The 23,690-nt window shown below is 50.6% G+C and overlaps 4 protein-coding genes across 5 annotated transcripts in view; 2 read left to right on the top strand and 2 right to left on the bottom strand.

Moving 5' to 3' along the window:
• The window catches only part of raph1b (Ras association (RalGDS/AF-6) and pleckstrin homology domains 1b), a gene marked incomplete in the record, with an annotated part of 27,707 nt that extends 19,325 nt beyond the window's left edge, over positions 1–8,382 (top strand). Inside the window, 5 exon segments of the mRNA XM_030354055.1 lie at positions 613–723; positions 1,993–2,091; positions 2,432–2,552; positions 4,093–4,232; positions 4,850–8,382. Of these exon segments, the coding sequence (XP_030209915.1) occupies positions 613–723; positions 1,993–2,091; positions 2,432–2,552; positions 4,093–4,232; positions 4,850–8,194 (3,816 nt within the window).
• Positions 8,383–11,016: 2,634 nt separating this feature from the next.
• On the bottom strand, positions 11,017–14,434 carry spp2 (secreted phosphoprotein 2). Of its 2 annotated transcripts, none has more exons than XM_030353396.1 (6): positions 14,280–14,434; positions 13,495–13,616; positions 12,825–12,947; positions 11,746–11,856; positions 11,325–11,373; positions 11,017–11,228 (listed from the first exon to the last, which is right to left on the bottom strand). In XM_030353396.1, the coding sequence occupies exons 1-6, from the start codon at positions 14,329–14,331 to the stop codon at positions 11,224–11,226; spliced, it is 462 nt and encodes a 153-aa protein (XP_030209256.1). In that variant the 5' UTR covers positions 14,332–14,434; the 3' UTR covers positions 11,017–11,223. The 2 variants fall into 2 exon arrangements, with proteins under 2 accessions (XP_030209256.1, XP_030209255.1); XM_030353395.1 differs by having other exon boundaries at positions 11,017–11,193.
• Positions 14,435–15,013: 579 nt separating this feature from the next.
• On the bottom strand, positions 15,014–19,052 carry alg11 (ALG11 alpha-1,2-mannosyltransferase). The gene is made up of 5 exons (XM_030353392.1): positions 18,905–19,052; positions 18,403–18,624; positions 17,750–18,121; positions 16,637–17,238; positions 15,014–16,038 (listed from the first exon to the last, which is right to left on the bottom strand). Exons 1-5 carry the CDS (start codon positions 18,949–18,951, stop codon positions 15,755–15,757), a joined length of 1,527 nt encoding a protein of 508 aa, XP_030209252.1. The 5' UTR covers positions 18,952–19,052; the 3' UTR covers positions 15,014–15,754.
• A 107-nt stretch (positions 19,053–19,159) lies between these two features.
• Positions 19,160–23,672, top strand: cpb2 (carboxypeptidase B2 (plasma)). Its single transcript, XM_030353393.1, has 11 exons — positions 19,160–19,462; positions 19,580–19,661; positions 19,796–19,920; positions 20,061–20,169; positions 20,649–20,750; positions 20,866–20,976; positions 21,224–21,334; positions 21,609–21,699; positions 22,682–22,884; positions 23,001–23,085; positions 23,342–23,672. Exons 1-11 carry the CDS (start codon positions 19,392–19,394, stop codon positions 23,536–23,538), a joined length of 1,287 nt encoding a protein of 428 aa, XP_030209253.1. The 5' UTR covers positions 19,160–19,391; the 3' UTR covers positions 23,539–23,672.
• The last annotated feature ends 18 nt before the right edge of the window (positions 23,673–23,690 follow it).

Genomic DNA, 23,690 nt, shown 5'->3' with positions numbered 1-23,690 from the left:
AACGCCTGTAAGCACTGAGAACACGACACGCAAAGCGAAACTCGGGGTGAGGAAGTAAACAGATTTTTGCATCCGACCACAACGACGCAAGCAGTTATGTGTTATTTCCTGTTTAGAGATTGGTTATGCCGCTCGCCTGCACGGCTCTGTGCAAACATTAACTCTCAGGATGTTTCACCTTATGCTACGTGACTGGTGCTACCCACCTAGCCTAGCATCCCTCTTCTCACCTACTGGTTACCTGCTCAGGCTAGCACTGCCTACATTGTAAGCAACTTATTAAATCAGAATCATGAAAATGTCAACGTAATGGTAGAGGTAAACCTTCAGGCAAACAACAGTCAAAGCACCAACAAAAACCTACAACAGTCAAAACAATAAACTACAAAGGCCAAGACTCAATCGATGACAAACGACTACAACAGCAAAAACGATTAACGACAAGAATCTAAAATGATGCGGAAACTATAACACAAAAAAAACACAACAATTAAAAATGATATCAAACATCCACAACAGCCACTTAACTACACCTACACTCTTTCTCTCTCTTTCTCTCTTTCTCTCCCTCGCGGCACCTCCCCCCACCCTGCTCTCTGCTGCCCCCCACAGGCCTCCAGAGACCTGGTCTGCTTCCTCCAGTTGGACCACGTCAACGTCTACTACGGCCAGGACTACCGCAGCAAGTACAAGGCCCCCACCGACTACTGCCTGGCTCTCAAGGTACGGAACAGCAACGGCTCAACCATGGCGTTCTGTTTTGGTGTGTGAAGGGTCGAACTACAAGTCCGGACCTTTGACCCCACCGAGGGTACCAAAGGGGCTGATTACGGTTCCACGTCGACGCGACGCAACGACCACGCAGTCGCTTCGACGCAGTCGTGAACCTGTTTCGGTTCCGCGTCGGGTTTTAGTGAGCGGACCAATCACAGCCCTCGCTGCTGCGTCGCCTTGACGCAAGGTTACACTTTTTCGGAAGTGCCCGTCCGGCCCTTGAGGTGGACGCAAGGAGGGTCCGCAAGGACGTAAGGGGTCCGTAAACCCCCTTGCGTTGCGTCGACTCTGAGGCATAATGAGCCCGAAATGCTTTTACTACTAAACATCGCAGTAGCCCCGCCGATATTGAATGAAGACTGGGAAGAAATGAACCCAAAGTGTAAATAATCCTAGCTGTACGGTCTGCGTTCTGCTTTTTGAGCTGACCGTTCTTCATAAATGGACTGCATTTATAGAGCGCTATTCAAACCAGTGGCCACTCAAAGCACCTTACAATATCACCTAACATTCACCCATTCACACACCGACGGCGGTGTCAGCCATGCAAGGCGACAGCCAGCTGGTCAGGACCAGTCAGGGTGAGGCTTCTCACTCAGGGACACCTCGACACCCAGCTAGGAGGAGCCGGGGATCGAACCAGCAACCATCCGGTTACCAGCCGACCCGCTCTACCCCCTGAGCCACTTGCCACCATGGTGTCCAGTCATTCCCAGACAGAGACCCGTTTTACGCTACAACCTCAAGCCGGCTTCCAGTTTTCTACGCAACATTCTTGTTGATATAGCTTCATCCTGAGCTACGTTAGCAGCTACGTTAGCAGCTACGTTAGCAGCTACATTAGCAGCCACGTTAGCATCTATATTAGCAGCTACGTTAGCAGCTATGTTAGCAGCTATGTTAGCAGCAACGTTAACAGCTACATTTGCAGCTACATTAGCAGCTACGTTAGCAGCTACATTAGCAGCTACGTTAGCAGCTATATTAGCAGCTACATTGGCAGCTACATTAGCAGCTACATTAGCAGCTACGTTAGCAGCAACATTAGCAGCAACCTTAGCAGCTACATTGGCATCCACGTTAGCAGGTACATTAGCAGCTACATTAGCAGCTACACGAGGCAGAGAGTTCCCTTGTAGTGTCTGAGATTTTTGACAGCACAAGGCTGCATTGGGAATGAATGTGAACTGATTCTTGATTTTGTCACCTCGACTACAGCACCCTCAGATCCAGAAGAAGTCCCAGTACATCAAGTACCTGTGCTGCGATGATGTCAGGACTCTGCACCAATGGGTGAACGGCATTCGTATCGCCAAGGTAACGACTCGATAATGGCACACCTCCTGATCCGAAACACCAGGAAGCAGGAGGCGGAAGTTTCAGTGGAAAAAAAACAACATAATTAAACTTAATCAAATAATTTCAGGAGTTGTACCGTTGCAACCGAGATGTTTGCAAGTTTCTGGAGTGGAACTTTTTGACTTATTGTGTATTTGTGTGTGTGTGTGTGGGCCTGTGTGTGTGTGTGTGTGTGTGTGTGTGTGTGTGTGTGTGTGTGTGTGTGTGTGTGTGTGTGTGTGTGTGTGTGTGTGTGTGTGTGTGTGTGTGTGTGTATGTTTGTGTATGTCTGTGTTTGTGTGTGTGTGTGTGTGTGTAGTACGGCAAGCAGCTGTACGTGAACTACCAGGAGGCCATGAAGCGGACGGAGGCGGCGTATGATTGGTCCTCCCTCTCCACCTCCTCCATGCGGTCGGGCTCCAGCTCTGCCAGCATACCCGGTCAGTTGACCTTTGACCTTTGACCCTCACGACCCCATGCCCTGCGCTCCAATACCCCATGACTACCAGACTATTTAGTAGGCCAGAATCGATTCAGCATGTCCCGATACATAGTACGGAAAAGGCAGTGTGTTGAACCAAAAATACCAGGATGTTGGACTACATCCGGTTGAACTTCGCAGTATGCAAGCCAGAATGCTTTTTTGGGTGATTCTGCCCCACAATGCTTTGCAGCAGAAGAGAAGATAGAGCAACTGAGCCTGTGAACGTTGACGGGCGGCACTGCAGCTGTGCTGACCTGGGGAATTCACCTGTAGTATGTTCCAATTGTACGCATACTGTGTGCGACGGTAGTTACTCTGTAGGGGTAGCTGCAGTATGTGCTACAAATAGAAAGAAGTATGTGATTTGGAACGCAGCCATAAACTCACCAAAATGGCGGTTAATCAAGAATAACTGAAAAGAGAAAACTCATTCTTCCCGTCAGAATAATTCAGCAACATTATACAAGTTAGAATTTTCCTTATAAAAGATGGGTTATGTTTATGAAAGCGAGCGGGTGAAGTTATAGCAATTGTTTGATTACCTGGCGAATAGCCAATCGCAACAGGGAAACGATAGGCTAGTCATCAATAAAAGGGATAGCACACTGAAATCCATAAGCCTCTAATTCAACATTATCAACCGCATAGATTCAAGCGTCGGTCTGATTTGAAGTGCTTTGGCCTCGGCACGTTATCGATTTAAGTTCAGGTAGTTTGTGATTTGTGCTTGATTGATTCTCCGCACATCACATCCTCCCGATTGGATTGTCGCTGCTTTGTCATCGTCCATATCGGATTGGATAACCAATCACATTTAGACTTGCCCGAGGGGAGTGGTGGTGCTGATGGGGCTACAGCGCCACCTGGGGACGGTGGAGGAACTATTTGGGGAGTAAAAGAATGTATATATTTTTTTATTTTGTAGTATTTTGTTATATATATCTTTTTTTTTAGGTTAACTCCAGGAAAATACAAGTTTATTTGCCTATATAAATGTAAAATGTTATAAAAATATATATAATTTGTAATTTATTTATATTATATATTTTAAGGATCATTTCCTGATAAAACAACGATTTAATTGCCAATATTAAGTTTGACATGAATATTGAGATGACAAATGTAATTTTAAGTGGTAACATAACTAGATTGTCATTATGGCTTAACACATTGTTTTATGGCGTTGCTTATGCTTCTAGTGAGCATTGTCTCACCCAGAAAATCAAATCCGCATATTTTCTAGAGCCTGCATGAAGAAAACAAAGGTTGCAGTGACAAAAAAAGAAAATTGTATTAAATTAAAAGCGTCTTAAAGTGCCCTAAATGTAAGTGAATTACATTAACGAGTATCTATCAAGGGTCTGATCATGGCCTAAAACACTCTTCCTCATCCTCCTTTATCCTTCTTAACCTCCTATTCCTCTTGCCTCCTCCTCCCTCCTCCAACGCCGTGTCTTTTGACTTCGTGTTATAACTCCTCCTTCCTCGTTCTGCAGCTGACACTCAGTCCAACCACTCGGGCCAATCAGACAGCGGCGTGGACACAGGCTCCGCCCACGGGCGCTCTCAGAGTGTGGTCAGCTCCATCTTCTCCGAGGCCTGGAAGAGGGGCACTCAGATGGAGGAGAGCACTAAGGTACCACGCCCCTTCCGTTCAGTTACTTTACCGTCATTCACTTTTTTCGGATAATTCTTCGGATTATTCTTCGGAATACATTTGACAAATCATCCTCCGCCATCTTCCACTCTCTCCCGCTCTCTTAATGCGTGGCCTATTTTTGTGGTGTTGTTTATTTTTTTCCCTTTTGTTTGATTGTCTGTATGTATCCCTTTCCTATTTGTAAAACGTCTTTGAGTATTTAGAAAAGCGCTCTAAAAAACTGACTCATTATTATTAATATCGTTACTGCGAGAGTCCAGTCTTGACACTTGGTTTGAACTATCTTGCTTTTTTTTACTTCTTTGACCTTTTTTGAACTCCAACTAATTATTTAATAAAGCGGGAAGAACCCTCTCTCCCTCTTTCCCGTCTTATTCTTCCGATCATTCTTCGGTTATTATGATTTATTAGTACCGCTTCGAACTTCCTTCTGTTTTCGCCCATTCTTGTACTTTTAGCTTTCGGAAAGCGTCCGGTCTTTTGACTGGTCGTCAGCCATCTTGCTTTTTCTCGACTTCCTCCGACCTCCCCCTCCTTCGTGATCGTTCCATGAACCCTCTCTCCCCCTCCCCCCCCCCCCCCCCCCCCCTCAGATGCGGATGGACTCGACCAGGGGCGGCACCCTACCCCATCGCCACCACAGCCAACACTCAGTGGACCAGCCCGCACCCGCCCCCGCCTCCCCGCAGCCCCCCGGCCTGCCGCCGGGCCCCCAGCAGCTCAACGGCCAGCTGCCTCCCCCGGACTCGCCCCATCTGCAGCAGCAGCAGCAGCAGCATCAACCCCCAACCCCACCCCCATCCCAGCAGCATCAAACCCCACCCCCAACCCAGCAGCAGCAGCAGCAGCAACCTCCACCCAATCTGCAGCAGCAGCATCAACCAAAGCCCCAACCGCCGCAACAACATCAACCGCCGCAACAACATCAACCGCCGCCGCAACAGCATCTGCGGCAGGATCAGCCGCCACCACCACAGCTGCAGCAAAATCATCATCAACCACAACAACATCTGCAGCAGCAACCACCACATCTGCAGCAGCAACCACCACATCTGCAGCAGCAACAACCACCACATCTGCAGCAGCAACCACCACATCTGCAGCAGCAACAACCACATCTGCAGCAGCAACAACCACCACATCTGCAGCAGCAGCAGCCGCAGCATCATCTGCAGCAGCCGCAGCATCATCCGCAGCAGCAACAACCACAACAACTGCAGCAGAATCAACCACAACATCTGCAGCAGAATCAACCACCCCAACATCTGCAGCCGCAGCATCATCCAACACCACAGCAGCTGCAGCAAAGGCTGCATCAACAGCAGCAGCAACAGCTGCAGCAGCAGCTCCACCAGCAGCTGCAGCTGGCGCAGCAGCAACAGCTGCAGAAGCAGCACCAGCAGCAGCTGCAGCTTCAGCAGCAGCAGGTGGAGCAGCAGCTCCACCAGCAGCTGCAGCTGGCGCAGCAACAACAGCTGCAGAAGCAGCAGCAGCAGCAGCAGGTGGAGCAGCAGGTGGAGCAGCAGGTGGAGCCCCCCCAGCCGCAGACGGAGCAGCAGCAGTGGCAGCAGTGGCAGCAGCAGCAGCAGCTGGAGGAGCACCAGCGGCTGCTGCAGCAGGCGCAGGCGCGCAGCTACGCCGGTGGCACCGCCACCGGCACCGGCACCAACGCCACCGCCGCCGCCGCCCCGCCCCCGCCCCCGCCGCCGCCCCCTCCCCCACCGCCGCCGCCGCCCCTGCCCCCCGTGCAGGCGGTGTCGCACCAGTCCAAGGCGCCACTCATGTACAAGTTCAGCACCATCACCCGCCTGCAGAACCGCAACAACGCCGCCGCCGCCGGGAAGACGGCCAATCACCTGCCTCCCCTGACCCAGCCGGCGCCGGCGCCGCCCCCTCCCCTGGCCAATCACGTCGCGGCGGCGGCGGCGGCGGGGAACAACCCCCCGCCCCCTCCTCCCCCCCCGCCCCCCCCTCCCTGCCTGCCGGCCCCCGGCTCGGCCATGGCGACGCTGAAGCCGGGCCCCTCCAGCCCCACGGGGGCGGCCTCCGCCTTCCCCCCGCCCCCCCCTCCCCCTCCCCCTCCCCCCCCGGGCCCCGGGCCGCCCCCCCCCTCCTCCTCCTCCTACGGGGGGGGCCTCAAGCAGGCGCTGAAGGAGCGCTTCCCCAGCCCGCCGCGGGACCTCCTGTCGCTGGAGGAGTCCCTCCCCCCGGCGCCGGCCCCGCCCCCTCCTCCCCCTCCCCCGCCGCCGCCCCCCCCTCCCCCTCCCCCCCCGCCCGCCCAGCAGCACCTCGGCGGCTTCCCGGCCCCGCCCCCCCTCCGCTTCCCGGCCCCTCCCCCCCCCGCCCCCCCCAAGGCCCCCAAGACCTACGGCGCCGGCGGCTTCCTCCCCCCGCCGCCCGCCACGGCCCACAAGCCCGTCTCCCCCGTCTCCCCCTTCCCCCCGCCCCCCTCGGCCCTGGACGCCCCGGCCCCTCCCCCTCCTCCTCCCCCCCCTCCTCCCCCGCCCCCTCCCCCCTCCTCGGCCCTGAGGAAGCAGTTCAGCCTGCAGGCGGCCCACCTCCCCCCCGACAACCGGCCCCCCACCCTCCCCAAGCAGCACAGCCTCTCCAAGCCCCCCCACTCCTCCTCTTCCTCCTCCTCCTCCTCCTCCTCCTCCTCTTCCTCCTCGGTCAGGCAGCTCGCCAGCCAGTTCCCCGGCTCCTCCCACTCCTCCTCCTCCTCTTCCTCCCTGACGGCCAATCACGCGGAGAGCCTCAAGGCCCCGCCCCTCTCCCCGCCGGCGGTGAAGGCCAAGCCAAGATGGCAGCCGGGCGGCGGCGGCGGTGGCAGCGGCGGCGGCGGCCATGAGTTCCCCCCTCCCCCTCCCCCCGAGAGCGCGCCGTCCGCGTTCCCCGCCCCTCATCCTCCCCCTCCCCCTCCCCCTCCTCCCCCCCCTCCTGGTCCCCCCGCCTGCCCCGCCTCCGGCCCCACCCCGCCCCCGCCCCCGCTCCCGCCGGGGGCCGCTGGCTCCTCCCCCTTCGGGAAGAAGGCTCCGCCCACGCCGCAGAGGAACTCGAGCGTGACGGCGGAGTCGTGCGACGCCTACCAGGAGTCCCGGAGGAACCTGCTGCGCAAGTTCAACGGCTCCGCCTCCTCCTCCACCACCCCCTCCCCCTCCTCCTCCTCCACCCGGTCCCCCTCCAAGGACCCCCCCGCCGGCCCCCCGGCCCCCCCCAAGCCGGGGAAGCTCAACCTGTCTCACCTCCAGAGCAGGGCGGGGCCGACCCGGCAGACGGGCGGCGCCGACTTCCCCTCGCCGCCGCACGACTACGGCTGCTTCCCCCCGCCCCCTCCGCCCTCCGGCGACCTGTTCCCGCCCCCTCCCCCCCCGCCCCCGCCGCCCCCCCCGCCCGGCGGGCCGCCCCGGGTGGCGGTGGTCAACCCCCAGCCCCAGGCCCCGCCCTGCCCGCCCCCTCCCGTGCCCCCGCCGGCCCACAGCGCCCCCTGGGGCAAGGCCTCGCTGAGGAAGACCCCGCCCCCCACGCTGGGGCGCCGCGGCAACGCCACGCCCGAGCCCGGGGCCGCGCCCGCCCCGCTGTCGCCCGGCGCCAACCCGCCGCCGACGTCGCCAAAGGGCGGGAACTTCCTGGACGACCTGCACCGCACGCTGAAGCGCAAGTCGACGGGCCGCCAGGGCTCGCTGTCGTCGGGGCCCGGGGCCCGCCTCTCGGGCAAGATGGACGCCGCGGCGGGGGGGGAGGGCGCGGCGGACGACATGGCGCTCCCGCCGCCGCCGCCCGAGCTGCTGTCGGACGGCGGCAAGAACGGGGGCGGGGCTAACGGCGGCGGCGGCGGCTACCTGTCGGGGAACATCTCAGGCTATGCAACGCTGAGGCGGGGGCCAGCGCCCACGCCGCCCAAGAGAGGGGACGCCACCAAGCTCACGGGAGAGTGTTGAGACGCTTAGAGAGGGACGCGGGGACGGACGGACGCACGGACTGAAGACGGCCGGACTGAGGGACAGGGCGACAAACAGGGGAGACCTGAAACTTCCATCCTGTCATCGTCTTGGGATTGCGTGTGTGTGTGTGTGTGTGTGTGTGTGTGTGTGTGTGTGTGTATGTGTGTGTGTGTGTGTGTACTAAGCCAAACCACGATCGTACGTTTAAGATTCGCAGGTCATTTCATTTGTTTGACTCTGATTGGACTGTTTGTTTTTTTTAAATAACAGAAGAAGAAAGTTCCGGACAAACGGACCGACGAAAAGAAAAACACGTCCCGCGTGCGACCAACCGCTTCCCCGTGTGCTGGAGTTTCCGGTCAGATTCAAACGAGAACTTTGTCTTGAATGCGGACTTGCCGATATGGTCGTTGGTGTGCTTTTGTCTCCGATCCCGGACTGAGCCAATCCCCGCTCCATCCCGCGTTTTGAACACAGAAAAACCCGGATTTGAATCCGCTGGAATGCTGCATGGACCAGCTGTATGAAACACGCTAACTTTAAGCTCTTCTGTCTGTGCGTTGTCCCAGAGAGAGTGAGAGAGAGAGCGAGAGAGAGAGAGACTGTGTGTGTGTGTGTGTGCGTGTGTGTGTGTGCGCGCGCGTGTGTCCCCGTTTTTTCCTCGGTGTGTAATGTTAGACAAACGTCTCCATGGAGAAGGGGTTGAATTTGCTTTTTTTTTTTGCTTTTCTATGAATTTATTTAATTTGATCAATGAGAAGGATCTCGTTTTCTTTTATATAATCATGTCTTTAAATAGAGTGTAACAATGGAAGGATGGAGAGAGAGAGAGAGGGGGGGGGGGGGGGGGTTTGGGTGTTAAAGAATGTACTGAGAGGTGGACTTTTGTACATTGACTGTCTCTCTACCACGTGGCAATGCAAAATCGGAAGGAAGCCTTATATTTGTGGAGAAACTGCCATTTCGACGCAACATAAAAAACAAATCAAGTTTCTTCCACCGTCTCAGCAGAGTCTGGACTCTGGAAACCGGAAAGAAGAAGAAGGAGGAAAAATACGAAGAAGAAACTCTGAAAAGAAGACAAGTGCTTTGTTTTACTTTATTTAATGCAAACATGAAGTGTAGCTTACTATGGACTTTTAAATGTGGCTGGGTAGGGCAGGAGGGGCTGTTTAAGTAGTGTGTGTGAGAGGGGGGGTATGTGTGTTAGGTGTGTGTGTGGGTTGGTCGATGTCGAGGCTTACATGCGTTGGGGGGTTTGTATTGTACAGTTCCAGCTGCTGCTCTCTTCCAATTGGCCAATGACCGGAAGTAGACTGTACATGCTACACACCCTACAACACTCGCGCACATACAGACGCACGCACACACACGCACACACACAGAAGTCACGTTCTCCCGGGACAGGAGTCCGATAGAAGATGAAGAATTCAGATGTTAATAGAAATAACAACAGCTCGAAGGGTTTGGAGCTGTTGATTTAGAGTGTGTGCCGACATTGAAGAAGTTTATCAGTTGAATCTCTTCATATCCTATATTTCCATGGTGCCATAGAGTCTTTTAAACACGCGATTTGACTAAACGTGACGGCGTGGGGTTTCTGGGCTCTATCGATGTTTTCCCTTCCGACCAATGCCTTGTTCCCGCACATTTCAGACGACATTATAACGTTTAGGTAAATACTGTTATATCAACGCTGATTCATGCATTGATTGAAAACGACCTATCTTCAAAACTGGTGTGACGCCCGCTTTGTGTAGGGGGCCACTTCGACGCCATCGTTTAGGATGAAACACATGCATACGGTTATAATCTGCTTGGTTTGAAGGAGGATATTTAATGGAGGGAGTTGGAATACGATGGACCACTGTGCTAGACCTCGCTCTACATGCTACCCCGTCGTCGCGATTCTTCCCTCCGTGCATACTTTGCCCCCCCTCCGGCGGCTTGTATATCTTTTTCATATAACTTGAATATCATTGTCATGTACAGGTGTGTTGGCGACAGTACAGTATGTAAGTTATTGATGTGCTGAGGCGGGATTAGAGGGCCCTAGTTAAAGCGGATAAGTGTGTGGAGATTGCAAAGATTGCTAAAAACGTGTCCTCTTGCATATAAACTGCAGAAATCACAATTATAAATGTTCCAACAAGACCTTGACGCGTCTCCCGAGTCGTGCTTTGTGTATTTTCTCTTTCTTTGCTTGCATATATTACCACTACATAGGCCTTTGTATAGGTTTGACTGACACTTTAAAGAGGTGATATTATGCAACTAGATGTGAGTGTTATAAGCCATTAAAAGCCGTTGGAAGATTGGCCGCCTTTTCCTTTGTTATAGTGAGATCACAGGTGGGAGTGTCCACTTAGATATAGACTGTAGCAACATTTGCTACAGTCCAATGGGTAGACTGATCTATCCAGCATACAAGGACGCAGCCCCTTGTGACGTCGCTAATGCACAGGGAAGGGCAGGTTTTCAGACTGTTTGCAATGGCTAATCACACCTTGTGTCATGATATCACCCCCTTTAAGTTGAACCCTTGTTCTTCAAACGCTGCTACCGAAGCATTTGAATCTAGACCGGTTCTTTCATATTTCAGTCCAAGTTGGTAGGCCTGAATAATGCTGGGTTATAGCTCCAGGTTTTCAGTTTAAAGTCACATTACTTTAAACTGAAAACCACATTATATAAAATCACATATTTGTAATGGTGCCATTACAAATATCTACTTTGTTTCAGATAATGATTCAAGAGCCATGTTTCCACCAAAAACATACTCGATATCCTACTAGTGAAGAAGAAAAAACCCATTCAAATGTTTTTAATTTTTTTATTATGAGGTAACGGTTTAACGGTGACGCAAAAACCGAAATCCTCCGCTCATCCCAGGTCCAGATAGTTTGATTCCTATTCTAGATACTGGTTGTTGTTGAAGCCGTCTCCTCTAGGATGGACCTCTCCCTGGTGGCTGGGCCGAGGAGGTGCTTGGGTTGCTGGAGGAGAGGCAGGGTAGGTGGGTCCCGTCAAACTGTAAAGGTTCACGGGTTCGTTGTTACCGAAACGAACACGGGGATTCAGGAGGGCGCGCCAAACATAATTCCGACTCGTTGATGAATGGGCTTACCTTGGCTCAACCCTGGGATGACGTACTGTTGGCGCCCCCTAGAGAACATCTAGGGAAGGACAAGTCAACGCGTCACGGTTTGTTATTGGACTAAAAGATTTACAATTAGTTGCAAATATAATGTGAGGTAGAAAGTTTCAACATCTCTATAAAAACGAATCTTTTTCAATCATTACCGTATTCTGTCCTATAGAAAGCTGAATGCAGAAGGACATTTAGGCAATACCAAAGTACCAGCCTATGACCTTTACATGACATAAGAGATTATCGGTATACATATTCCCTCAAATTGTATGTATTATTATTTTTATTTATTTTTTATAAAAGTGGATATCCTTTTTTTTTAATAATTGGTAACCCAATTATATTTATTTTTTATTGTTCTAAACTCGCTCTGTCGTACTCTTCAGTATTTTCTCACCTCCTCGCTGGACTCGGAGCTGGAGCTGCTCTGGTCCCGAGCGCAGTTCATCGTGACCACCTGGGTGCGGGTGCCGGTGACGCGCACGCGGCTGGAGCACTCAGACTTCGGCTGAAGAGGGAGAGAGAACGATAATGATGAACTTAGTAGAAACGGTATTTAGCCTGATTGGTGTGATGGCTACGATGAGAACCGCTTATGTACGCTTGGTTCTGAGTCTTTTAAATCTGCGTCATCACCGTTAGCGGCCTCTAGTGGACGTTTTAACTGCAGTTAACGATGAAATGACTTCTTGATGGGCGAATTTAATCCTTTAGAGACTTTCTAGTTCAGATATTATTTTGAATGGGGTACAACTGCAGCAGAAATGTGACTTTAACTTTGGATTTTACAATATTTTTCCTTTTTTTCTAACTGTTGAATTACTAAGCGACTAAGAACGCGCCGTCCATGGTCCATCGCATTCCCTCTGACGAAGGTCAGTACACAAACTCTATGCCCCTGCTGGACCAGGGATCCGTGCCAGTGTAAACGCTAGGTGGGAGTCTGTCAACATGTTACTCAACCCAGACTGCACGCGACATGCCCTCACAAGGCTCTATATATGAACCTGGAGACCTTTGTTTAAAGCTGCACTATCTGGAATGACAGTCAGCAAATAAACTTAAAATGCGATTTTGACAAGCGTGACAAATTTTCCACTCTGGCATAAATCTAATCTTGGTTACATAGATAACAAACTGTATCTAAAGCTCAATGTCGTCCAAAGAGATTTTGACGACATATTCAATCAAATAATCAATTACTTAATCGGGGTGCATGGGTTGGGGGCATAAATACGATTTTTAAAAGTATATATAAAAAAAATGTATTGGTAATCCAATTATATTTTGTTTTTATTGTTGTTCTAAACTCTCGCTCTGTCGCTCTAATACTTCTTTAGAATAATTAATTGACACGATGTCAAAGGTGGATAACTCGCTCCGCACTTTGCCAGATTTGATAGAAGACCGAACTATTCCTTTCATGATCAATCATGGGGACAAGGAGGGGATAGAAGGCAAACACAGCCTGCTCACCGTGAACAGGCTGGTCGCAAAGGCGCAGGTCTTGGCGTCCTCCCCCGAGTTCTTGGGACACTGCGTCTGCTTGGTTTCAAACTTCATCAGCAGGTCGAAGGTCTCGAGACCGACGGGGATGACCTGGGAGGTAAAGAGGAGATGGAGAGGGGATCTTTAGCGTCAGTTTCTGGGTGTTTGGCTTTGGATTCACAGCCGTTAGCAACCCGGACGTATAAACCGATACAATATCACGCATGATGAGACGGTAGAAGACAGAATCACACTATAGTGCAGTTGTGGGGGAAGAGGTTTAGATATTTTTTGATATAATATATATAATTTAGAATTCTTCCAGGGAAATGTCAAGTGGAATAAAAAATTATCTGAATAGGACCAATTTATTCACTTTGATTAGGTGTGATATGCAGGCCTGTGTGGTGACATACATTTATAAAGAATAGATGAAGAGGCTGTGCTGTTCAGTTACAGAACTTCTGATACATAATGATCGCTTTATATATAACATAATGTTTTAGTCAAATGCATCAAAAAATAAATGGAAAATTATAAAAGGATTTGGCCTAAAAAAAAACAACAACTTTTTTTTCCGATCTTATTTGACGTTTCGGAATATCAAGAGAACGGTGAATGTTCCAGATATCGTCGGTACGTCGTCGTCCGTCCTCACCCTCTTAACGGAGGCCTTGGTCGCCCGGTGAAGGTGAGCGACCGCGTGCCGTGTGTTGAACTCCACCATTGAGGCTTCCAGAGCCTTCTCCGCCATGGGCGCCACGTTGGGTCCCGGGACACCTGTAGGGGGCAGCAGAGAGGTCCAATGTGACGCGATAGGGCACACCTATAGCGATATAGGCCTACATTGTTTACAGACTACTATAAATGCGTGTCACTTTGTAAGGGTTTCATTTGAATATCAGCATTCGTTGTTGTAGTTTCCTTTGTGTTAGTTCTGGAATTTCAACATTTCAACTTTAAAAGGACGGCAACAATCATTGCTGATGAAATCAGAAACATTAAAGCTGGGGTATGCGTGGGTATCGAGAAACCTTTTTGTCACATTAAGGCCTGCGTGTTTATCGGGGAAACATTTTTGTCACATTTTTCGAAATTCTCTCGACATCCAGACAGCAATCAATAAATCCAAATGGTCAGACAAAAAAACATTAAAAATATCTGTTGCCGTCACAGACCTACCTGTCTGTCTACCTACCTTCCTGCACACAGGCAGACGCAGCCCCTTTGCTGAAGCCTGTGTGATAGTCAGGCTGACAGGTGGAATTCTTTTACAAATTTCTCTAACTCTGATTGGTTTCTACAAATTTCCCCAAGTTAGTAAAACGATTATTACCCCAGCAATACTGAGTGCAAACACCCTGTACCAACGACAGCAATTTAGCCAACAACTTGTAGGTATTTCATTGTGTGTGTGTGTGTGTGTGTGTGTAAGCCACTTACAGAAGCATCCCAGGGACTGCAGCAAAACTAGGAGCACGATGTACAAATTCATCTTGGTTACAACAGCAGACTGCGCTAACAGGGTTTAATACCTCCTCTGTGAGGGGCCGCTTATATATATTCCTTTGGACTCACCCAAAACTTGGTTTCATTGGCTCCTCCCTGTCTCGGTCTCTCTCCTCTAACCTTTGTTTAGGGGGGGGGGGGGGGGTACTGTTATGACAAAATCGATTCTCAGAGCCACTCTACCTAGAATAGAGCGTCTTTATAATACGGCCGATCGTAGGCCTCAAATGCTTTTTTGCTGAAAAAGCTGTACAATGTGTCTGTACAAAAAATAAATGTGGGAATTCAATTGAATAGCAAGCAAGACCTCACTTTTAAAAAACGATATGATTTTTACACCCGAACTTGACCGCTACCCAACTCACCAACAATAGGAGGCATCGCCCTCTAGAGGACATGTGGGGCACTGACAAAATACCTAGATTTCCATCGCTGAGATGTAGTACAGTGATGCTTCTGCAATTCTTGAGGCTAAAAACCTAACCTCAATTATACTAGATCAACTTCTTATTTGGCTTTCACTTATTTCAAAGAAAACACAAAATCTGTTTACATACACACAAAAGTTGAATGCATAATATTACATTATGTAAATCAGTTTATTTTTTGCTGTAAGGAAATACACTGAAGCAATATTTTTTTTAAATCCAGAACAAATAAAGAAAATAGTATTTTCCATGGCATCTTTATTTGCAATAACTCAATATATAAAAATATTCACATTCTAACAAGTAGAACGTTAACTCTGGTCTTTGTACTGCAATACTTGGATTTAAAGCGGCCATTTTATATAAAACAATTACTCTGCCCCACTCATCAAGATGGTGGTCAAGATATGTTCCCGACAAGCATCTCATTTACAGTTTTACATCAAGAGCAAGAGCGTTTTTATCCTGCTTTTTAACTGGATGTGATAATGGCTAAATGAGCAAGAATGTGAATACATTCATAGAACAGAACGATCACTCGATGTCAAATACAGCATTACTGAAATATAACTTGAAACTAAACATGTTACTTCAACACGGATCTCTACTGGTGTGACAGTTGATCCGTGAATGGATTAACATATAGACCTCAGACTTTTTATTTCACACCAAATCCTCTCCTGATCAGTTAACCAAACGTGCGCTGCTCTTCGTTCAGAGGGCGCTTGGAGGGAAACATGTCAGGAGGGGGCGAATGCCATCGAAGACGGATAATAGTAAATCTCTACTGAGTGCCACGGAGTTCAGCCCGGCTTGGAATAAAGACTACAGTCTGGACCCTGTCGTCTGTCACTGAGCTGCTCCCAGACCAGCTTCAGTGTCGAGTGGGCGCCTATAGGGGGGGGGGGGGTCTTCAACCGTGCAGACCGGCAGAAAGAACAGGCGCACACACACACACACACACACATCATCTCTTGGCCATCATCTCTCCAGCGTGTTCATCAGGGGCTCCATGGCCGCCAGGAAGCAGTTCTCGAACTCGCGGTCGGAGAAGCGCGCGGCCGACTGGCGCGCCCGCCGCCGGATCTCCGTGCGCGCGGCGGCCGGCAGCCGCAAGATGCGGTCCATGGCGTCGGCGTAGCCGTCCTCGTCCTCCGCCAGGAAGCCCGTGGCCCCGCCCTCGAAGGGCACCACGATGTCCCGCCGGGGGCCGCCCGACTTGTGGGCCAGCACCACCGCGCCCGCCGCCATGCACTCCACCACGCCTGGAGGGGGGGGGGGGGGTGGAGAGGGGGTGGAGGGGGTGAGGAGAGAGAGGGAGAGGGGGTGGAGGGGGAGGGGAGAGAGGGGGGGGAGGGGGTGGAGGGGGAGAGGGGGTGAAGAGAGAGAGGGAGAGGGGGTGGAGGGGGAGGGGAGAGAAGGGGGGGAGGGAGACAGAGGGGGGGGGAGGGGGGAGAGAGAGGGAGAGGGGGTGGAGGGGAGAGAGGGAGAGGGGGCGGAGGGGGAGGAGAGAGAGGGGGGGGGGAGAGGGGGGGAAGAGAGAGGGAGAGAGGGGAGAGAGAGGGTGGAGGAAGAGGGGGGGGAGAGAGAAAGGGAGAGGGGGGGAGGAGCGGGGAGGGAGTGAGGGAGGAAGGAGTAAAGGGGGAGGAAGGAGAAGCGGGGGAGGACAGGATGAGTGGAGGAAGAAGAGGGGAGTGGGGAGGGAGGAGTAGAGGGAGGAAGAAGAGGGAGAGGGAGGAGTAGAGAGGGAGGGAACAGATGGAGAAGTAAGGAGAGCTGCAAGTTTTTAAGACGAGGGAAGGACGCTTCCCAAATCCCCCCTCCTCCTCTCCCTCCCTCCCTCCAAAAACAAAACCACCTCACCGATCCCAAAGTGCTCGTTCCACATGGTGTGCAGGCCGATGGTGGCGGCCGCCAGCTCCCTCTTCAGCTCGTCGAAGGGCACGTTGAGCCTGAACTCCACCCTCTCCCCGAGGCCCAGCTCCTGGCTCAGCCCGCGCAGCATCAGCACCCGGTCGCGGTCCTCCTGGTCCCGGCAGCCCCCGATCAGCACCAGGCGCAGGGTCTCCCGCCCCTGCAGCGCTGCCCGCCGGTCCACCAGCTTCTTGAACGCCCGGATCTGCAGCCGGTGGTCCTTCTCCGGACGGAACTGCGCGACCGACACCACGGAGTAGCGCCTCTTCCTGTCGCCCCCCTCCTCTTCCTCCTTCTCCTCCTCCTCCTCCTCCTGGTCCAGGATGGGGATGTCCGTGAAGTGCTCCACGGGGCATGGCGGGTAGACCACGCAGGTGCGGTCGCGGGCGCGCCACAGAGCCAGGATGTGGTCCAGCGTCCAGGACGAGTTGACCATGACCACGTGGCTGCAGGAGCCGGCGGCGCCGTACAGCACGGCGAACAGGCAGTAGTAGACCAGCTTGGCGGCGCTCAGGAACAGGTTGTTGGAGATGTAGTCGGCGTTGTTGAACCTGGAGGGGGGTGGGGGGGTGAGAGAAGGGGGTCAAGGTCCGAAGACGGAATCCGCGATTGAGAGCTCAGTGGCGTGGTTGTAGCGGCAGTTGTCTTCTTGTTCGTTTCTTTGTTACATAACTGATCTCACAGATACACAATATCCCAAACCCTCCCGCATCACTTCTTTACGCACACATACAGGCACATTTCTACACACAATTTGTGTATCGTGTGTGCCCGCACGATTGGAAACACACGCCATTAGCAGCCAGCGGGGTTAGCTAACAACATATGCATTCAGGGCATTCTCAGACGCTTTCGATATAGGATAAGGAGATGTATTCGATAAGGAGACAAAATGGGATGAGGTGCCTGTAAACGCACAAGAACCCAGCGCATAGCGGACATTTGCATCCAGCAAAAAAGTGGGAACAGTTTTCAAATCTGCGCGCGTCGCCCGTGCGCGTCCACAAAAAACCCCTCAAACTGAAAAATAAAAACAAAACGCTTCCTCCTCGTCCTCCGTACCTGGGGTTCCTCTCGCTGACCACCGAGAGCATGTCCGTGCTGATGGTGGGGTAGTGCACGTAGCTGGCCACGCTGCAGCCGCCCAGGTAGCGGAAGAGGGGCAGGGTGAAGGCGTAGCCCATGGAGTCCACGTAGAGGTCCGGCACGCACTGCGTGAGGGCGTCCCAGCCGAGGAACACCGAGCCCACGCTCTGCCCCAGCAGGGTGAAGTGGGGGAACAGGCTGGGCTCCACCAGCACGCGGTGGGCCAGGAACACGAACTCCACCGGGCCGGGCAGGGCCACGTTGAAGCGCCGCCGGGCGCCGTCCAGGATCTGGGCGCCGCTGACCTCCAGGTCACCCGTGTACACCACCACGTTCACCTCGGGGTACCTGTGGGGGGGCGGAGTCAGGGGTTAGACAGTACAGAGACAGGTCATTGAGGAGCAGGTAAGGGTTGAAGCGCGAATACAGAGGCAGGTATTTACTCCTAGCCATCACCAAACTTCTAGCATATCCTGTCTAATAGAAGATCAAGTTATTACTGCCACATCGTTTTCAATGAGAACGCTGGATGCATAACATTTGAAAGCTTGAAAGCAAAGCAACTGACAAAGTATTAATAGCATTGATTGCGAATGTAGCTCTACGTGAACATATGAACCATATCCCACCGGTTCTGTAGCGCCCTGATGGCGCACCACAGCACTCGCTCCCCGCCGCCGCCGGCGTGGCAGTAAGGGTGGAAGAAGGCCACCGTGGGCCGACCGTCCCGGGCGCGCCTCGCCGCGCGGTTCGACTGGAACCAGAGCCGCAGACCGGTGACCAGCAGCACCAGGACGGCGACCAGAACCAGCGTCAACAGCACCAGGGGCAGGAGCAGTTTCCACAACAACCTGCGAGGATTAAGGAAATTAGCAGAAGCTCTCTAAGCCAAGGCGACTTCACACTACGGTCGATAGGAAGGGTCTCCAGGATAATTATTGGTACTCCGCGTATATGCGGAGATCGAACCCGGAACCTTACAACTTGGGAGACCGAGACGAGACACCCCAGTCAATACGCCATCCTGAGTGTATGATCGTCTTATCAATCGGAACAGGTGGACTTCATGGTGTAACTAACGGGTTATAGATGCCTAACGACGGGTTTGGTGCAGCGTAGTGTGGTCCTCACCTGGTGATTTCACACAGACACAGCGCCAGCTGATCGTGGCCAGACATCTTGCAACCATGAAGGAACTGGCAGCTGAAGAATGACAACACAACCACATGAACTTTGAACTTTTTTCTTCCCTGGTGGTTTTTCTTAAATGTTTGGTTTGCAAGTGGCTCCCCCTAGTGGTGAACCAGTATACCTGCCACATTTATTCAGATTAATTAATTAATCGTTTTTCTCTCTTAAAGTTAGAAGACATAAAGCTTCTTATACTACATAAAATGTAAATATGAAATACAAAATAAGATTCAACTTGAGGGGTAATAAATGTATTAACAGCAGATAGAACAACAACAATACAGCCGAAGCCAATTTGTGTCCTCTCACCTTCCAAAAAGTGAAGTTTAACCTCCAAACAAACATTACTGCCGACATAAATCAATACAGCCGTCCTCGCACAGTTTGACTTTAAACCCTGGCCACCATATGGTCGCCTAGTGTTGTCATGCAGCTTCTCCTGATCTTGGGGTTTTTGGGGGTCTTGGCTCAATGGTCTTGGGTCGCAAGCAGCTTAAAGTAAGTTAACGTGACTAATATATGACATTTATTTTTACGCATTGCTGGATTTATTATTATTGTACTTCGTCTATTTTATTTTAATGAATTAAATGTAGGCTATTCTTATTTTGTCAGTAATGATGACCAAGTGTTTTCCATCACACCAAAGACACAAGCAGAGGTGGACATCGTGAAGAATGTGTCTTCCCAATTCGAGGTAAAAAACCCAAATAAACACCAGCAACCATACGTAATTCTGTTAGATTCTATTATTTAGGTATTAATCGATCATGTTAGTTACTTAATATTTATTGTTTCATTAAGACCTCATTATATCGTCTCTTCATACAGACGGTGCTCTGGAGCCCCGCGGCCCCGGAGTTCATCCGGGAAGAGGCCGAGGTCCACCTCTTCGTACCCGGCAACAGCTCACAGGCGGTCCGGGAGCTGCTCCAGACGCACGGCGTCACGCACGCGTATGTAGACCCAAAATGGGTCAAAAGAAAATATTTATAAGAAAATAAATGTCACACATTAATTTATTCGTTTATTCGTTTAACCCACAGGTTAACGGTATAATGTGCGGGTTCGTGTTGTTGTTGATGTTGTTTTAAAGGGTGATGTTGGCCAACACTAAGGAGCTGATTGAGATGCAGACTAGGAACGCCAGCACCGACCCGCGAAGTGGCATGTCCTACTATGAGAAATATCACAGTCTGGAAGATGTACGCTCTGCCACTTAAATCAACCCGAAGAATATACCGAATACCGATTTAAAGGGACAGTCCGGTCTATAGGAATTGTCTATCATAATGCGTCATGGGATTTTTTTTGTTGGCCGATACCCTGGCCTTTTGAGGGGACTAAAGAGAAAAGAGGAGTATTACGTTAAAATACTTAATTAATGTTAATATACCCTATCCTGGGATAAGGCAATGGTGTTTTGCCATGTCAATTGCCATGGCTGTTTTAATCATAATAATATCTCCTCAAAATGACACATGCTGTCCCAATGAATTACTAAACAAACAAACATTACTACCAAAACAATAACTGACGTTCCAATGCTCCTACGCTTCCAAAATGTTTTTTTTTTTTGGTCGGCCAAAAGGGAGTTAGTATGGAATTGTTTTCATCAATAGTTAGACATGTATGCAGACTATTACCATCGAACCACTGAACCGTATCTCCCTCTTTACTACAGATTTATCATTGGTTGAACAAGACAGCCATGGAGAACCCCGACCGCATCAAAGTCATTCTGATCGGGTCATCCTTTGAGAAGCGACCCCTCTACGTTCTGAAGGTGGACTGATCCAATCATCCATAAACAAGGACATAAACACCTTCTATTCACCACTATTAATATGGCTGTTACCAACACCTATTACCTACTAATACCTCCCCCTCATCTTCCTCAGTTGTCGGCCATTTCAACCACAAATACGAATAAAAAAGCGATATGGCTGGACTGTGGCATCCATGCAAGAGAGTGGATCGCCCCTGCTTTCTGCTTATGGTTTGTACAATACGTGAGTATAATGCGCAAAATAACGTTGATAGGTCCTAACCACTACTATAGGGCTCGACAGGACTAAACATACATCCTATTCTGTATATTGTGTCATAGTGTGTAGCAAGTATCTCTTTGTGTGTTATAGGTTATAAAATATGTAACTTGGAAAAAAGGATTTTACAGAATAGTGTCCTTACAAAAACAGACTAGTTAAAAAATTAAATGGTGTCGTTTTTGTTTATGGCTGTTTTCTGTCCTCACAGTCACTATCATTTTACGAGTCAAACCGGGACATAGCTACCATTCTAGACAACATGGATGTCTACGTTCTACCAGTGATGAACCCTGACGGCTACAAGTACACATGGACCACGGTATTCATATTCATATCGTTTGCTCCGTCACTCCTGTTCAGTTGGATACTTTCAAAATCGAGCTCACTCTAGCTGGTTTCTCCAAATTGCCTACTCTAGCTATTTATGTTATTAGCTTTAACGACAGGAGTGTCTCTCTCGGAATTAACGTTATCCTTACTTGGTCTGAACTGGGCTTATTTTATCTTCCTGTAGAGTCATTCCAAAGATTTTTCAGGGGATGGTAAATGTGCCATTCTGTGTGTTGATTGGTCGTTGTGTTTTTTTGCACCAGGATCGGATGTGGAGAAAGAATCGCTCCACCAGAGAGGACAGCCGTTGTGCGGGGGTGGACCTGAACCGAAACTTTGATGCCAACTGGTGTAGTATGTCTCCTTGTAGCATTCTATGTGTCCTTGTAGCATTCTATGCGCACACAGACTTCAAACGCTTTTGTTTGACATAACAGTGTATGCTGCTACATATTAGTCTGCCATTTCATCTCCCTCGGTTCCTCATCTTTTGATTGGTCCTTTTCTAATTGACAAATTAATTAAGTTTGTGCCTAACGCTGGTTACAATTGCGCAAAGCCATGGGCTTCGGTTCAGCCATACCATTCCTGGTATGGCTGATTGTGTTTGTCACAGTGTTTGTCACAGTGACGTTGCTGCTCATCACCTTGTCCTCTGGGAACCAAGTCAGGGTCGTGCTTCTCCCGGGGAGGGGGTCAAAGGTTGACCTCCCTAGGTCAGCTAAGACGTGACACAGGTCTCCAGTCTGCTGAGAAAATAGTAAAACGCATGAGACACAGACCTTCACGGCACGCCGTTACAAAGGTTAAAGGTCAAAGGTTTTTTATTTGCCATTTGTGCATAAACCAGACAGTCTAAACGCATAGGAATTCTTGTGCAGGGCCAAGTCAAGTTCATAGTATTACTACAAAGAGAGACAGAGAGAGAGAGAAAGAGAGAGAGAGCAGTACACTAAATAGTAATAATAAAAAATATAAAAATTAGAAAATATAGATAAGGACAAATTGCACATTATGCATTGCATTGCAGAGAACACCACAATAAAAGTGATTAAAAATATACAAATTAAATTAAGAAACTGAGATAAGAACAAATTGCCCATTATACATTGCGGCGTACTTAGCTATTCAGCAGTCTATAAGCACATGTAGCTGCGTTATTGCACGCAGGAAGTGGGGAGTAGGGTGGTGAGGGATATTGCACATTGTATTTTTTCAGATGTACTTACCCTTCCTGACCCCCGAGGAGACTCGGGGTGACTGACTGACTGACTGACCCCCCCCCCCCCCCCCCCCCCCCCCCCCCCCCCCCCCCCCCCCCCCCCCCCCCGTGCAGCGGAGGGCGCGTCGCACCACCCCTGCTCGGAGATCTTCTGCGGAGAGTTCCCCGAGTCGGAGCCGGAGGCCAGCGCCGTGGCGAGCTTCCTGCGCCGCAACAAGGAGGCGGTGGCGCTCTACGTCACCATCCACTCCTACTCCCAGATGCTGCTCTTCCCCTACTCCTGCACCAGGGACCTGACCGAGAACCACGCCGAGCTGGTCTGTCCGGGGTCCTCCCCCGCCGCCGCACCCCGCACCGTGTCAGGTTGGTCAGCAGTCGAGTGACTTGATGGATGGGACAATCATGTTTTGTTCTCTTTTTATTTTTTTTAAAGCTTTCAATGGCCAAGGAAGCAGCCCAAAAGATCAAGAGGTACTACCGCAACAATTATAAATACGGTGCTGGAGCCGAGACGATATGTGAGTCAAGTAGTTATTAAATATAATTTGTTTATTTTCATGAACAAGATGTAATTGCTTTCGAATTCATTTGATTTCAATATACTTTAATTGTATTAATCTATGCCAATGAATAATCTTAAAGGTGTTTTGCTCTTGCTTAAATTCCATTTCAATCCACCCCATTCACTCCTCGTTTAACGTATTCTACTCCATTCATTACGGTTTTATTTCGTATGCAACTCCATCGTATTTTTTTGCGTGTTTTACCTCGCAGACCTGGCGCCGGGGGGCTCCGACGACTGGGCGTACAAACTCGGCATCAAGTACTCGTTCACGTTCGAGCTCCAGGACAGAGGGCGATACGGCTTCCTCCTCCCTCCGTCGGAGATCCCGCGGGCCTGCAACGAGGCGCTCATCGCCCTCAAGACCATCGCTCTCCGGGTCGTAGAGAGGATCCCACCGCCAGCGTAGAATAAAATAAAATATCACGTGTATACCGTCGAGGATGTATGGCTGTCAATGTATTGTGCTCGCGGTTAGCGCTCCCACACCGTGAACTATATAAATACAATTTTGAGAATGAAAATAAAAAAGTAAACCAGAAATGCAATCGAGGTATCTGG

This window comes from Gadus morhua, chromosome 4, assembly GCF_902167405.1.
Source record: "Gadus morhua chromosome 4, gadMor3.0, whole genome shotgun sequence".
Classification (NCBI taxonomy): domain Eukaryota; kingdom Metazoa; phylum Chordata; class Actinopteri; order Gadiformes; family Gadidae; genus Gadus; species Gadus morhua.
Note: the sequence above shows the minus strand (reverse complement) of the source record. Positions and strands in the feature narration are given on the sequence as shown.